The sequence below is a fragment of the Oncorhynchus kisutch genome, linkage group LG11 (genome assembly GCF_002021735.2).
Source record: "Oncorhynchus kisutch isolate 150728-3 linkage group LG11, Okis_V2, whole genome shotgun sequence".
In the NCBI taxonomy this organism is placed as follows: Eukaryota; Metazoa; Chordata; class Actinopteri; order Salmoniformes; family Salmonidae; genus Oncorhynchus; species Oncorhynchus kisutch.
The window spans coordinates 22,310,062-22,324,749 of NC_034184.2; the positions used below are offsets into that span (position 1 = coordinate 22,310,062).

General features: G+C 41.8%; 1 protein-coding gene across 3 annotated transcripts; it reads right to left on the minus strand.

Moving 5' to 3' along the window:
• Positions 1-1,844: 1,844 nt before the first annotated feature.
• Positions 1,845-13,439, minus strand: LOC109899870 (serine/threonine-protein kinase ICK). 3 transcript variants are annotated; one of them, XM_031835445.1, is made up of 14 exons: positions 13,292-13,439; positions 11,378-11,503; positions 9,899-9,953; positions 7,384-7,505; positions 7,151-7,230; positions 6,902-7,034; positions 5,170-5,341; positions 4,741-4,908; positions 4,113-4,460; positions 3,729-3,928; positions 3,493-3,653; positions 3,198-3,314; positions 2,952-3,059; positions 1,845-2,870 (listed from the first exon to the last, which is right to left on the minus strand). In XM_031835445.1, exons 2-14 carry the CDS (start codon positions 11,476-11,478, stop codon positions 2,716-2,718), a joined length of 1,920 nt encoding a protein of 639 aa, XP_031691305.1. In that variant the 5' UTR covers positions 11,479-11,503; positions 13,292-13,439; the 3' UTR covers positions 1,845-2,715. The 3 variants fall into 3 exon arrangements, with proteins under 3 accessions (XP_031691305.1, XP_020351070.1, XP_020351069.1); XM_020495481.2 differs by having other exon boundaries at positions 11,378-11,662; positions 13,296-13,438; XM_020495480.2 differs by having other exon boundaries at positions 11,378-11,662; positions 13,292-13,438.
• Between the last annotated feature and the right edge of the window lie 1,249 nt (positions 13,440-14,688).

Genomic DNA, 14,688 nt, shown 5'->3' on the forward strand with positions numbered 1-14,688 from the left:
ACAACAGCAGGTAAAATGGCGATGACTAGGCAGAGAGGGTCGGATTAACTACACACAGAGCCTGAGTTCGCGGCTGGGGCCGACAGAAAATAAATAAATAAACAGAATGGAGTACCGTGATTAATGGACAGTCCAGCAGGCATCAGCTATGTAGCCAAGTGATCATAGTGTCCAGGGGGCAGCAGTAGATGGAACAGGGAACCCGCCACTACGTTAGCAGGCGACAAGGCATTTAAAGTGAGTAGCCCTCCAACGGAGGCCGGTTGAAGGCACAGCGGATGGAGTATTCGTCGGCAGACCAGTCGTGGTGGTGCGGCAGGGCGCCGTGTCGACAGAGAATCCAAGCCAGATGGCGAAAGAGGTACTGTAGAATTTAGTTTGCTGGCCGGGAGATGCGCCTGGCTCACGGCTCACTGGTGCTAGCTTCGTGGCAGTGGCGTTAGCCACTATAGCCAATCGGTAGCAGCGGTGATCCGGTGCAAAGGTCCAGAGTTTACAGCAAGGATCCGGTGGAGTATCGGGCTCTAGCCGTGTATGAGTGTGGTTCGGGTGAACAGCTGAGTAGGCCGGGAGGTGGGCCTCAGGGATAGCTTCGGTACTGGGTGCCACGGTGAATATTATCTGCTGTTGGCTTGTGTGGATGTATGTGTTATGCAACATAGCTGACTTGAGACATTGTTAACAGTTTCAGGGCCATGGGCCTTTCTCGTGATGGAAAAATACAGAATAATATAAAAAAACAGGAACAGTGCAATGAGTTGCAGGGGGGACACAAACAGAACGTAGTGTAGGTAACAAACGGTCTTTTGTTAGATAACAGGAGCCAGGTGTACGATAACTGTATCGAGAGTATGAGCGCACAGATATTCTACACAACGATGCCTGACCGCTGAAGCGCCTAGCGGGCTGGGACTAGCTCGTGCGCCAACAATCAACGATAGGCTGGGTGAGTTTAAACCACGTCCAGTCTCTACTCTGTGACAGGCCGGCTCGGAAGCAGGAACTACTTCTGTCAGAATATATTATAATAACTTGGTCAGGAACAAGTCAGTTCTCTGTTCTACCCTGCGTGGTTACAGCGAACCCGTATATACGAAAATTGCATTTACCACTTATTGCTTAGCTAATAAAAAGTACATAGTATACAATTGGTGACTCAGTGTTATATTTATCCTGATACCAGATTCGATTGACGCAACCCTTAACACAAGGTCGGAGTAATAACACGTTCAAGTACTTAAGACGTTGACTCGAATCTAGGTTGTGCGTTAGATTGAGAAAATTAACTAAGGATGAATATTTGTGTTTAGAAGTCAAAATATCGTAAACATTTAAAAATGTTTTTTTTTGGTCAAGGTTGGTAGTGTGCTTTAAGAAGAACAATTGTAGAAATAGGCGGGGTTTATTACTGTGGCAACCCAATGGGAGGACTGGAGATGTGCATGTCAGCATAGCATCATGGGTAAGATAACACATACATTGTGAATAAACAAAAGACAAATCACATTTTCTGACAATTTTGCGCCTACATTTCTTCAAGAGATGTCATAACGCCATTTTTAAATATTAGCATTTCAAAACGTAACTACAATTCGTATGGGTCTTTCTCAATATTTAAAGAGATGGGCTAACTAAATCTTATTGAATGTGAGAACAAGTGAGCCTAGGCTAGATTATGCACATGGAGTAATGAGTAGGGTTCTGTTTTAAATGCATAAGTAATTTTTTTATTTAAAAATTATTCTGCCTTCCAAATTAAACTAGTTTGAAAATTCAAACATATTTTATGGGAAAGAGATGTTTCTGGACGATGCATTATCAAATTAAAGCAATTTACAAAATTAGAGAGTCTATCCACCAATGAGTTTATTGAATATAAAACCAAAACAGAATTGATGTCAAAGACATGACCTTACAGCTTGTCCAAAAACAGTTATTACAATACCACATAAAACATTTTTTTTTGCAATGGCATTTGGTAACTGGCAGTTACATTTGTACAATTTGGCCCAGCAGATAAACCAAGTCAACAGTATGGCCTCTCTCTTGCTCAATAAAAAAAAAAGAGCCATGTAATTCAATACAAAGATAATATTAATGCTAATAGTGTTAGCAATTCTGCTTGAAATAAGTTGTTTAAAAAAAACTTGAACAATGAATAAAATCTAAAATAATGCATCAAATACAAGTGTTTTTCTGTATTGCATTACAGTTTCATGAAAGAAAGCACCAAGATAAATATATTAAAACAAAAACAAGACAAATTGGCAACATAAAAACAGGGTTCAGCCAAAATATCACAGTGATATTTGCAATATAAAATGCATAAAGACTGGATAGGTCATTTAAAGATCATGGAGGCGTTTTACAAAATCTATGGAATAAACATTCTACAAAGGCAACAAAGGGGGTGAGAAAGCTATGCAATAAACAAACCGGGTAGGGAATTTGTCACCGAACAAAATTTAAAAATAAATCTATTGCATGTGATAACACCAACTTTTTGCTGAGTGCATTTAGCCATATAATACACATACATTGAAAATGTTGTACATGGAACAATATATACACAGAATAATACAAAACCAAGGTTATTGCTGTATAACACATACATACTTCGATATGAAAAACTGATGTTTTCCTTTTATAGGGAAAAGAGAAAATCAGGAATACAGACATCTGTACCAGGCCATAACACAAATGCCCCAGAGGCCACTAGCGGTGTCCATATTTGGCAGACCAGTCTGTGCGCCCATGGATGGCCTGTACTGGGGGGCGAGACTGTAGGCCAGATGTAGTCTTGGTGGGTGACGGCACATAGGATGAGGCACCCACCTGACTTCTGCTTGACGACCTCCAGGTTGCATAATCTGTGACAGCAGGGACCACATTACTACACAGCACTAAGCCTGGGTTGACAACTGTGCATTGAGACTACAAAGATCACTCACTTGATGCTGCCGAGTCCCCTATAGGTCCAAGTTGCACTCTTTGACCGGCAGAGTCAACCTCTTTTTTGAAATAGGATGGTACATATCCACTTGGGAGTGTATTTGAACCTGCGATTGGGCCATCAAAGATAAAAGGACATTCAAGTTACATTTTTGCTGTAAACACAGACAGAAATCATCCTAGCTTATACCACAGCCCTCTGTTTAGTAAGGTGACAGGACGTTGGTCCCAACCCAAACCGTTACCATGAGTGTTTCTGCTAGGAAACGTCCCTCCTACAGGAATACTGCTGCTGCCCCGGAGGTTGCTTTCACTGTAGTCTTTGTTGGAATTTATTGCCATATTCTTTTTGGTACTTAAACCTGCAGGTGAGATACGAGAGATTAGGAAGTAGAAGTTGAGAAAGTTTGCAATGTAACTTAATTCACAACAAGCTGCCCCTTGTGGCTCAACAAGACTAAATCATCATGACTCAGCAACATTAACAAATCCTTAGATTATCATTGATAAATCAAGTGATGAAAATAATGTAGTTTCTACCTGGTAGATATCTTGACTGCTTCAAGTAATGCTGTTTGGCAGAGGCTGTCCTCAAAGGCTCCTGGTAGGACATGCCCTTGTTCAGATTCAAAGGTGCATTGTCACCTGTCGACACCTGCCCCTTAACTTTGGGGTTGCTGACATCCAAAACATTTCCGAACCTGAAAGACAAAGCAGAAATACATAAAGCCTTTATCTGAAAATATCAAACTGATAACACATGGGGACAGTCTCACCTGCTCAATGTCTCCGCTCTTCGTTTTTCAGTAGGAACGTTTATTTTGCACAGAACACTTAGAGAGGTCAACTCTGTGTCCTCAAAGTCATCCCAGCCGTCACCCTTTAAAAGGCCTGAGCCATGGCCCCATCGCCGGCGTCCTCCACCCTTAGGTTTCACCTGATAGCTTAAGTTGGCATTTTCAGCCTCCTGGGTCAACTGGGAAAAGGAAATAGTGTATTAACAAATAAGAAAAATGGTTCAATTACATTTCATCAACTTTGCATGCCTAGCCATTGAATTGTGGATGAATTTAACAAGGTATTCTAACATCTAATGACATGACTACACTGATGACAAGCATTCGTGCTCAGCTAGCCCTGGTTGATGACCACAAACTTACCTGGCTCGGCAAGCTCTTATCAACAATGTAAGGTAAACGGGTCAGTGGGACTCTCGCAGTCTCCTCCTGCTTCACAATGCGGTTGGGCTGCTCTCGCAGCAGCTCTGTGTGCCTCTGGTATAATGGAACCAGGGTGGGGGCTCGCTCGATCTGTTGCAGGGGCCTGGACGAGGTGAAATGTGGATTTGGGGTCACTGACTGGGGAGGGGGCACTGGTTTGAGCAGCAGTGGTTGTTGCTGCTGTGATGGTTGTGGAGGTAGAGGACCAGGCTGAGGCCTGCCCTGCTCCAGGATCTGCTGAGGAGTGCCCAACGCCTGACCCACGTAGAAGTACGAGTACCTGAGGGCCTGCAAATGGAGAATAAAATGATTGATTGGTTTCCATTGAGCCCTAAGCAGGACATATTAATCAGCCAACATGCCATTAAATGTTAGAATATCTACAATTGTTTAGCTATGCACAAGCTAACATAGCTGTAGATCTATTAATTATTTCAGTATTCACCAGTATATTGGTGGATGTTAAAGTAAGTATTCTACAGATGCATGCATGTTCAAATCAATCCATTCTCAACATTTATTTTAGTACAGTTTATAACAGAGATATGTCCCAGCCAGGGTTACTTACCTGTGCAGATGCTGGCCTCTTCTTAGGGTCCCACTGGAGTAGGTCTCTCATGAGGTGGATGGCCTCAGTACTTGCGCTGGGGATCAGACTCCTTAGATTACTGGGGACACATTGAGGCCAGCGGAAATTCATGGCTAACGACAACTGGAAGCCCTCTGGCCAGTCATTCTAGAGGAAGTGGATAAAAAACCTATTATTTAAATGCTTAAATTTCACCATACAGAAATAAAACAGAACATTTTAAAAATGTTATGACAAATTAAATTATTAATTTCAAAAGCATGTCACACAAGACCAATCACATCTTCAGTGAGGTTTGATTTATGCATTTAACTACACCATGAGACATTCTACATGAAGATGTGAGGACAGTATAGCTTATAGTCAGGTTGATATACTGGATCTAACAGCCCCAGAGAACAAGGCTACCTTCTTTGGAGTTCCCAAGACTTGGCAAATTTTGAAGATGGTGTCCACTTCACTGGAGCCTGGGAACAGAGGCCTGAGGGTGTAGAGCTCTGCCATAATGCAGCCAACAGCCCACTGGTCTATAGGAGAGCTGTAGGTGGTGGACCTCAGCAGCACCTCTGGAGCTCTGTACCTGGAGATCAAATCAAAGTTTGTCGCATACACAGATTAGCAGATGTTAAAGCAGGTAAAGGGGAATGCCTTTGTTCCGAACTCCAGCAATGCAGTAAATGTCTAAAAGAACCATAGTAACACACAAATAATTCCCCCCTCCCCCCAAAAAAAGAAGAGACAAATATCAGAACTAGCAATGTCAGAGTCCGAGATATACTTGGGATGTATAGACAAATAGGGAAACCTTTACTTTTTCCACATTTTGTTACGTTACAGCCATGTTTCAAAATGGATTAAATGCCCCCCCCCCCATAATGACAAAGCAAAAACAGGTCATTCGAAATTGTCGCAAATTCATTAAAAAAATTTGAAATATTACATTTACATAAGTATTCAGACCCTTTCCTCAGTACTTTGTTGAAGCACCTTTGGCAGCGATTACAGCCTCAAGTCTTCTTGGGTATGATGCTACAAACTTGGCACACCTGTATTTGGGGAGTTTCTCCCATTCTTCTCAGCAGATCCGCTCAAGCTCTGCCAGGTCTCTCCAGAGATGTTCAATTGGTTTCAAATCCGGACTCTGGCTGGGCTACTCAAGGACATTCAGAAACTTGTCCCGAGGCCACTCAGGCGTTGCCTTGGCTGTGTGCTTAGGGTCATTGTCCTGTTGGAAGGTGAACCTTCGCACCAGTATGAGGTCCTGAGAACTCTGGAGCAGGTTTTCATCAAGGATCTCTGTACTTTGCTCCATTCATTTTTCCCTCGATCCTAACTAGTCTCCCAGTCACTACCGCTGGATAACATCCCCACAGCATGCTGCCACCACTATGTTTCACCGTAGGGATGGTGCCGTGTTTCCACCAGACGTGACAGTTGGCCTCGGCCGCCCAAAGCGTTCAAACGTGGTTTCATCAGACCAGAGAATCTTGTTTGAGGAGTGGCTTCCATCTGGCCACTGCCATAAAGGCCTGAGTGATGGAGGGCTGCAGAGATTGTTGTCCTTCTAGAAGGTTCTCCCATCTCCACAGAGGAACTCTGTTACTCAGCTCTAGGAAGAGTCTTGGTCGGGTCTAAACTTCTTCCATTTAAGAATGATGGAGGCCACCGTGGGTATTGTGTGTAGGTTAACGGAGGGAAAAAAATCTATTGAATCCATTTTAGAATAAGGCTGTACCGTCACAAAATGTGGAAAATGTCAAGGGGTCTGAATACTTTCCGAATGCACTGTACATAAAGTGAGTAATCAATTGGTTTAAATCAAATTCAAACAGTATAATGTTGCAGGAATGCTAATCTTTGTCTAACTACAGAAACGATTTTTAGAACAATAGACATTACGTAAACATTAAAGTGAACAGTGTTCAATGACTACATAGAGCAGCAGTCTAAGGTCTCAACACAAGGAAGCGAGAAAGGCTTTATAGGCTGGTTGATGCTCCACATGAGAAAATACAAGAGGAATCATGTTGTCACAAGCTGACAGAAAAGGAGACCAATAAATTCAGATTGATCAGTAAGACAGAACATGATCAATCACAAAATGGTGTCAGACACATCCTATGAAGGTAACAAAACGAACCATCTTGTTGAAACATAGTCTGTGTACGGCGGCCGAGATCTTATCTCACGGGCAAGCCCAAAGTCAGCTATTTTCACCAGGTCTGGTCCCATGCACAGAAGGTTCTCAGGTTTCATATCCCTGTGAAAAAATCCTGAGGGGAAAATCATACAGTGAGCATACAAAGTAACAAGTGTACCTCATTTATAGAAAATGTGCAACTAAAAAACATCTCCATGCTAGTGTATTATTCTGATAAGTGGATCATACCATGCTTATGAATAAATGCTAATCCCTGCAGTATCTGGAACATAATATTTCGCACAGCAGATTCAGGGAACAGCCGAGACCTGTAACATGATACAAATAACAATACATGAACCATGATTTTGACCTGACATACTGAGAAAATGTATCCCCAAAGCATTGAACCCATTTCAAATAGCCTATATTTAGGCTGTGTGAATCAATGATTATTTTTCAATTAAAAAAAAGTTACTTACCTGTCTTTCATTAGTTGATACAAGTTCTCCTTCATGTATTCAAACACAAAGTACAAATGGTCATTTTCCCGTATAACCTCCTTGAGTTTGACCACATTCGCATGGTTGAGTTTCTTCAAGGACTGAAAGAAGGAACAAATTAGATGGTACCTCAGCAATCAAGAACAGGCATAAAGAAATCACCTCAATCTGTATATCATCAAAAACAGCTCTGCAACACTCCATGTAAGACTTCGATACATAAAATATTAACACATTCAAGGCCTCACACAAACCTGCCATACAACAAAACATTTTTGTTCAAAATCAAAACATGGTTTGACAATCAAAGCACTTCCCAGCGTCACTGGCCAGGATGTCATCGTAAATAAGAATTAGTTCTTTATCGACTCATCTGGATAAATAAAAGGTCAGATTATATATTTTTAATAACCTGTATATCATCTTGGGTACAGTGTGGGAGACAACTGGTATTTCTAAAAGTGCCGCAATTAGTGATTGTTTATGCTTTTTAATGTTTTAAGGAAACCAGGTCAGCTCAACAATGACAAGCCACTGGGGTCTGACAATCTGGATGGAAAATTACTGAGGATAATAGCACACGATGTTGCCACATCTTCAATTTAAGCCTACTAGAAAGTGTGTGCCCTCAGGCGTGGAGGGAAGCTGAAGTCATTCCACTACCCAAGAATAGTAAATCCATCCTTTACAGGCTCAAATAGCCGACCAAGCAGCCTGTTGCCATCCCTTAGTAAACTTCTGGGGGAAAAAACTGTGTTGTTTGACCTGATACAATGCTATTTCACAGTAAACAAATTGACAGACTTTCAGCAAGCTTATAGGGAAGGACACTGAACAAGCACAGCACTTACACAAATGACTGATGATTGGCTGAGAGAAATTGATGAAAAAAGATTGTGTGGGCCGTCTTGTTAGACTTCAGTGCACCTTTTGACGTTATTGATCATAGTCTACTGCTGGAAAAACTTGTGTTATGGCTTTACACCCCCAGCTATAATGTGGATAAACAGTTACTTGTCTAACAGAACACAGAGGGTGTTCTTTAATGGAAGTCTCAAATATAATCCAGGTAGAATCAGGAAATCCCCAGGGTAGCTGTTTAGGCACCTTGCTTTTTTCAATCTTTACTAATGACATGCCACTGACTTTGGCAAAGCCAGTGTATGTATGGGAATGACAACACTATACACGTCAGTTACTACAGCAACTGAAATGACGGCAACACTTAACAAAGAGCTGCAGTTAGTTTCAGAGTGGGTGGCAAGGAATAAGTTAGCCCTAAATATTTCTAAACAGATTTTTTTTTTGGGGGGGGACAAATAATTCACTAAACCCTAAACTAAATTGTGTAATTAGTCATGTGGAAATTGAGATGACTAAACTGCTTGGAGTAACCCTGGATTGTAAACTGTCATGGTCAAAACATATTGATACAACAGTAGCTAAGATGGGGAGATAAAGTGCTGCTCTGCCTTAACAACACTATCAACAAGGCAGGTCCTACAGGCCCTAGTTGTCACACCTTGACTACTGTTCAGTCGTGTGGTCAGGAGCCACAAAAAACTACTTAGGAAAATTGCTGTCTGTCAACTACTGGCACACAGCTCAGACACCCATGCATACCCCACAAGAGGTCTCTTCACAGTCCAGAACAGACTATGGGAGGCGCACAGTACTACATAGAGCCATGACTACATGGAACTCTATTCCACATCAAGTAACTGATGCAAGCAGTAAAATTAGATTTAAAAGCAGATTTTTTTTAAATTAACACACCTCATGGAACAGCAGGGACTGTGAAGCAACACAAACATCGGCATAGCCACATGCACACACACAATAACATACACATGGATTTAGTACTGTAGATATGTGGTAGAGTAGGGGCCTGAGGACACAAAGTGGGTTGTGAAATCTGTCAATGTATTGTAATGTTTAAAAATAGTATAAACTGTATTAATTTTGCTGGACCCCAGGAAGAGTAGCTGCTGCCTTGGCAGAAGCTAATGGGGATCCATAATAAATACAAGTCACAGTAAACGGGTGAAGCAGGACTCTTTTCCCATGCACTGGACAGTATGGAGGCAACTTTCAGCATGCCATATTTTCTTAGTAGAAGGGAAAGTCATTATGGGTCTTGGTGGTGGCACATGCTATTTACAGCTGACATTCCAACTAAGATCCCTCAGGGGCTGGATTATTCTAATATGCTGCTATGCTTCTTTGGTACCAAGCTCTAAAGTAAGGAATGAATGTCTGGCACAGGATCTACAGTTCAAATCCAAGGGCTGTACACAGAAGAATCACCTTCTAGATTACTTGTGCTGGTTTCTGTGGTTCTGAGCTGAGGTGGAATTTAAATAGTCATACAAAAACTGTAACAGGTGAAACAGTCAACAACTGTGGTAGGTGGTATTTAATATGTTTCCATGTTTTGGAATCAATAGGTGGAGCATTTTACCCACAAGCATCATATCTGGAAAGGAGCACTTACTATGACCTCACGAAGATTCATGCATTCTTCCCATGAGTAGAACTTTCTCTTCATTCTGAAACAAATTTGCAATCATTCACGATTAGCTTAACTTAAAGGGATATTTTGGCAATGAAGCCCTTTATCTACTTTCCCAGAGTCAGAAGAACTAATGGATACCATTTATGCTAACTAGCATTAGAGCAATGACTGGAAGTCTAAGGTATCTACCAGCAATAGCGCTAACGCTACTTAGCAACTTCCTTGGGAAGTAAAACTGGTACCCACAAGTTCATCTTACTCCAGGGAAGTAGATAAAGGGCTTCATCGTCAAAGGGCTTTATTATCCTATTAATAAAAGGGACAGATCATAGATCCTTTTGATTATAAAACATACTGGGACTCTTAATTGATATAGGTTTGAGTCATAAGAGATGAATACGTAGTGCGTAAAATATATGATTGAAAACACCAAACATGTTCATAACATGTAGGCCTTCTCTATTTCAATCTCAAGACAGAGAAACAACCAACATAATGGATTTACACAGTTAATAATGGCTAGTCCAACATTACTATATGTTCCAGCTGGCAGATAGCAGCTGATACGTTGGTAGTGAGGGATACTGCATGATTCTGGCATGTTCTACCTGCCCAGAGTCAGACGAACTTGTGGATAACATTTTTATATCTCTACATGTATGGGTATGAAGGAAGTTAGTGGTAGTTTCACGAGCCAATCCTAACTAGCGTTAGCGCAATGACAAAGTCTACAGGTACAGTAGCGTTGCTTTTACAACCAACCTTTACTTGGCAATAGGCTACTTTCTCAATTCCCGACTTGGAAGCCACCTCTGTCTTCTAAACTTCCATGGCTAGTTGCAGGTGGTTCGTGGGAATTTAGAAAATTCTCTGTTAAATAAAATAAATGTTTTGCTCCATGGTCAAAAATTTGCTGCTTACCCTAAACACTACCTACATATCAACAGCTATCCGCCAGCTGGAACAGATAGTAATGTCATACTAGCCATTGATTTATTAGCTTGGATTTATGCTGCTCGTCTGCGGCTGACCCACCCACTTCCTGTCAAAGCTATAAATAGAATCCAGAGGCTTTTATGGTGCTGCCCAAAGGTACTGTACCCACCAAGAGATGCTTTTTTTATCAGCTAAATGGGTGGGCCTGTCGGTCATCTGTGCACTTTTATTTGTCTAATACATCTGTCTAGCCAGCTGTCAGCTTAACCACACGTACTGTGGGAGTGGCCACCTGCTAATGCCATTCCTAGCAAATCCCACAAGCACCGACAGCTCATTTTACAACACGGCTTAGCAGCTACAACCACTTGTAGGCTAAAGCCCTTCAATTTAGCTACCAGAGGATAATATGTAGCCTACACTAGCTACCATCCCTGCAAGGATGGACTGGATAGGCACACAGAGATCAGACATATTTCTTCATAATAATAATATTTCAATGACAATGTGCCCTACACTCACTTCTTAATGGCAACTAATTCCCCTGATTCCAGGCTGCGGCCGAGGATGACTGAGCCGTAGGTGCCATCCCCGAGCTGCCTGAGAGTGGTGTATCTATTCATGGCGCTGCCCTCTCCTCGCCATTGCCTAGGGGAAGATCAGATCACTATGGGCAGGAGGAACACAGAGGTGGCAGGCTTGAAGCCCCCTGCATCTGTTGAGTGTAACCAGATTTTCCTGTGACAACAGCAGTGGACCACAGGCACAGCTGTAGGACTCATGTTGTCATGGGCTTCTTGCCTCTTCCTGAGGAAAAGGGATGGGATGTCATTAGAGGAAACCATAAAACCAGCAACGAAATCACAGTGGGAAAATATACACTTGGTAAATGCCAACTACCTTTAGCACCTAATTTAGGGATGCAAATTTCAGTCAATTTTGCTGCCGACTAACTGACCCTCAGTAACCTTAACCGATCAACAAATGTTTTTTACCCAGAAAATACAAGGAACGGACAATTTAAATTAAGAGCTTAATGGAAACATGCAACAATAGAAAGTATATCATCTTACAGTCAAAATGATATAGGTTACTGTTGAGCATGCAAGCAAATAGAAGCTTATAAAACGTAATTTTCAAACATTTGCCAAAAGGCAATTGGCGGGAAAACACCGTTCTAAACAGCGCACCTAACCTGAGCGGTTCCATGTGTCAGAGATGGAAATCTATTAGACATTTTGAAGGAGGGTGCATCTAATAGCAACAACTATGATTAGTTGCTAATATGACTAGGATTAACGTTAGTTGCTAATATGACTAGGATTGTGCTTTTAGCTTCTGGACAAGGAAAGAAAGTTGACATGAAAACCAATAAAACAGGAAAGAAATGCTGGTTAAAGGCATGAGGAAGTCTAAATTAATTGCCTCCACGTTTCTGTGGATGGATTTTGGCAAGGCTACTTTGAATCAGGATAAAACATTTGAAGTAAAGTAAAAAAGCCTCAAGCTCACATTGCATAGTGGTGGGTGACAGCCTGCCTTACCGCTGACTATAGCCTATGCACTCGAATGGCAAATGGGAGGCGCGCTTTAATTACGAGTTGAGATGGATAAATAAAATTAAAATATTAGTTTTAATCGTGGCCACCACAACAGTTAAACACGCGATTGCATTTATAATTGTTATTTTTTAGGCAATGACTAAGTCGACTCTATATGCTGGCGCGTGTGATAAGATACATGACCACGAACGAAACGCACCAATGTCATTCCACAAAATTATGCAAATGAACTTGGACTGTTAAGCATGACAGGCCAAATGTATTTTCGTTAAAGGTTAACATATCTAGCGCCTATTGATGAAAGCATCGGTTTTCTAAACGTGAACACGCATCGCTTGCGGTACGGTTTGGAAACATAAGGAAAATCTTCCATATGAGCGAGAAATAATAAATAGAAAACGAAAGGTTAAATTACTAGGGTTAGTGTTACCACACAAAACAGACCGGAGCAGACCACCTGTGTTACAGTAATTAGCTATCTACCATGCTCTGAACACCTGTTTATGCGAAGAAGGCCTCCAGAAACCAGTTGCAACTGAAAACTACTGTGGGCTGCAACTGTCGGTAGGACAATACTAATTAAGAGTACATACTTTGAGTCTAGCTATTTCATCACTAGCTAGCTAGTGACCTAACGTTACCAAAAGACATGCATAAGATTAAGTGTTAAAAAAAAACTGTCTGGTAAGATTACCATAATTTCAATGTTTACATAGTTAGCAGTACTGCTAGATAACTCACTGCTGCAACAAGAAACAAAACAATACTGCAGCGAGCTAACGTTAACGCGTTGGTTAGCTAGCTAACGTTAGGCACACGATCAATCTTTGATTGCTGCTGATAATGACAAAAACTAAGAGTAAAAGATGCTCACCCACTCTGTTTCAACTCGATGAACAAAGCATTGCTGAACTCAAATAGTCAACCACCCTCACATAGGCCCATCAACAAATCACAGCTGCACGACCACCAAGGCAAGGGTGTAGCAGATTTGCGTATTCTTCTTCAGTGGTGTTTGGCAACCAATGTTATATTACCGCCACCTACTGGTATCATGGCATTCAAATATTTTGTTTGTGCATGCCACCACCTACTGTGCGGTAGTGTGTGGTCGATGACATTACATTTTGTGACACACGCACACACAAAAAAAAAATGCACCACCAACTAACCCTACGCCTACAGTATATACCACTATTTCATCAAATTATCCGGCCTGGGAGGACGGGAGTCTTTCGTTCAACACACCTTGTAACTCTTGTGATTTATGTAACATTTCTGCAGTACAGTTGATAACCATGACAATGAATGCTAACTGAAGCACAAATTCGTATCACTCTGTATTGGCCTAGAGCTACTACTCACTCTTGACCTATCATCCTCTACTCTCTTCACTGCCTCAGCATCGGACAGTCTGTTCTACTCTCACCCTGCCAACCTCAACCTGCCTCACATCGGGCACTTCTGATCCCTAGCAACATGGGCACCCCCACAATTGACACACATCCACCGATACTACAAATTCCTTTGTCCCATGCCCTCCTGCACACTTCTCACATCTCAGAATCTCCCTCCTACAGACTACTGCAACCTGACCATGAGCTTGACATCTAAAACACCTTAGTGGGTTCAGCACAAAAGCTGTCACAGAATAACTGACATATCCTAACATGACTTTGTCTGGTAAAAACTCTACTTCATAACGACAGACAGTGTCTTCTCAGTTTAACCAGGTTCGCCACTGTGGCGAACCTGGTTAAACTGAGAAGACACTGTCTGTCGTCACGGACACAGCGAATCTTCCATTTCAGTTGCTCCACCTCAAGACTTAACTCCACCCCAGTAATCACTCCTTTCAAAGGTGCCTGCTCCGGACAGCAACACTAAATCAATTGTGGAAATTCTTTTACAGGACACTCAAAGTTACTATTAAATGAATCACTCTTTATTGTCAGCAAGCTGGAGAGGTCACAGTCAAACTTAGATGCATAAGTACCGGTCTGAAGTGAGGTCTAAAAAGGGCGTTCCTTACATAGAGACTTATATACTGCTATCTAAACCTACATACACATTAATAATTGGATTGGATCCCACATGTGACTGGCTCCGTCTCTGACTTAATTTAAATAACATATTCTGGGCGTTCTGCCAGATGCTGACCCCCCCCCCCCCCCCCCCCCCCTTTTAATGCTCTACACTTGGTGCTTTCAAGACAACTGGGAAATCGGAAAAGAACGATGTCAAATCATGATGTCAGTGATCTTCAGCTCA

Excerpts from the sequence above, each read along its gene's own strand:
- LOC109899870 (XM_031835445.1), bottom strand. The coding sequence starts at position 11,478 with ATGAATAGATACACCACTCTCAGGCAGCTCGGGGATGGCACCTACGGC. Across the intron at positions 9,954-11,377 it reads GAATTAGTTGCCATTAAGAA|AATGAAGAGAAAGTTCTACT; the intron begins GTGAGTGTAGGG and ends AATTTGTTTCAG. Across the intron at positions 3,654-3,728 it reads AGAGCGGAGACATTGAGCAG|GTTCGGAAATGTTTTGGATG; the intron begins GTGAGACTGTCC and ends TTTGTCTTTCAG.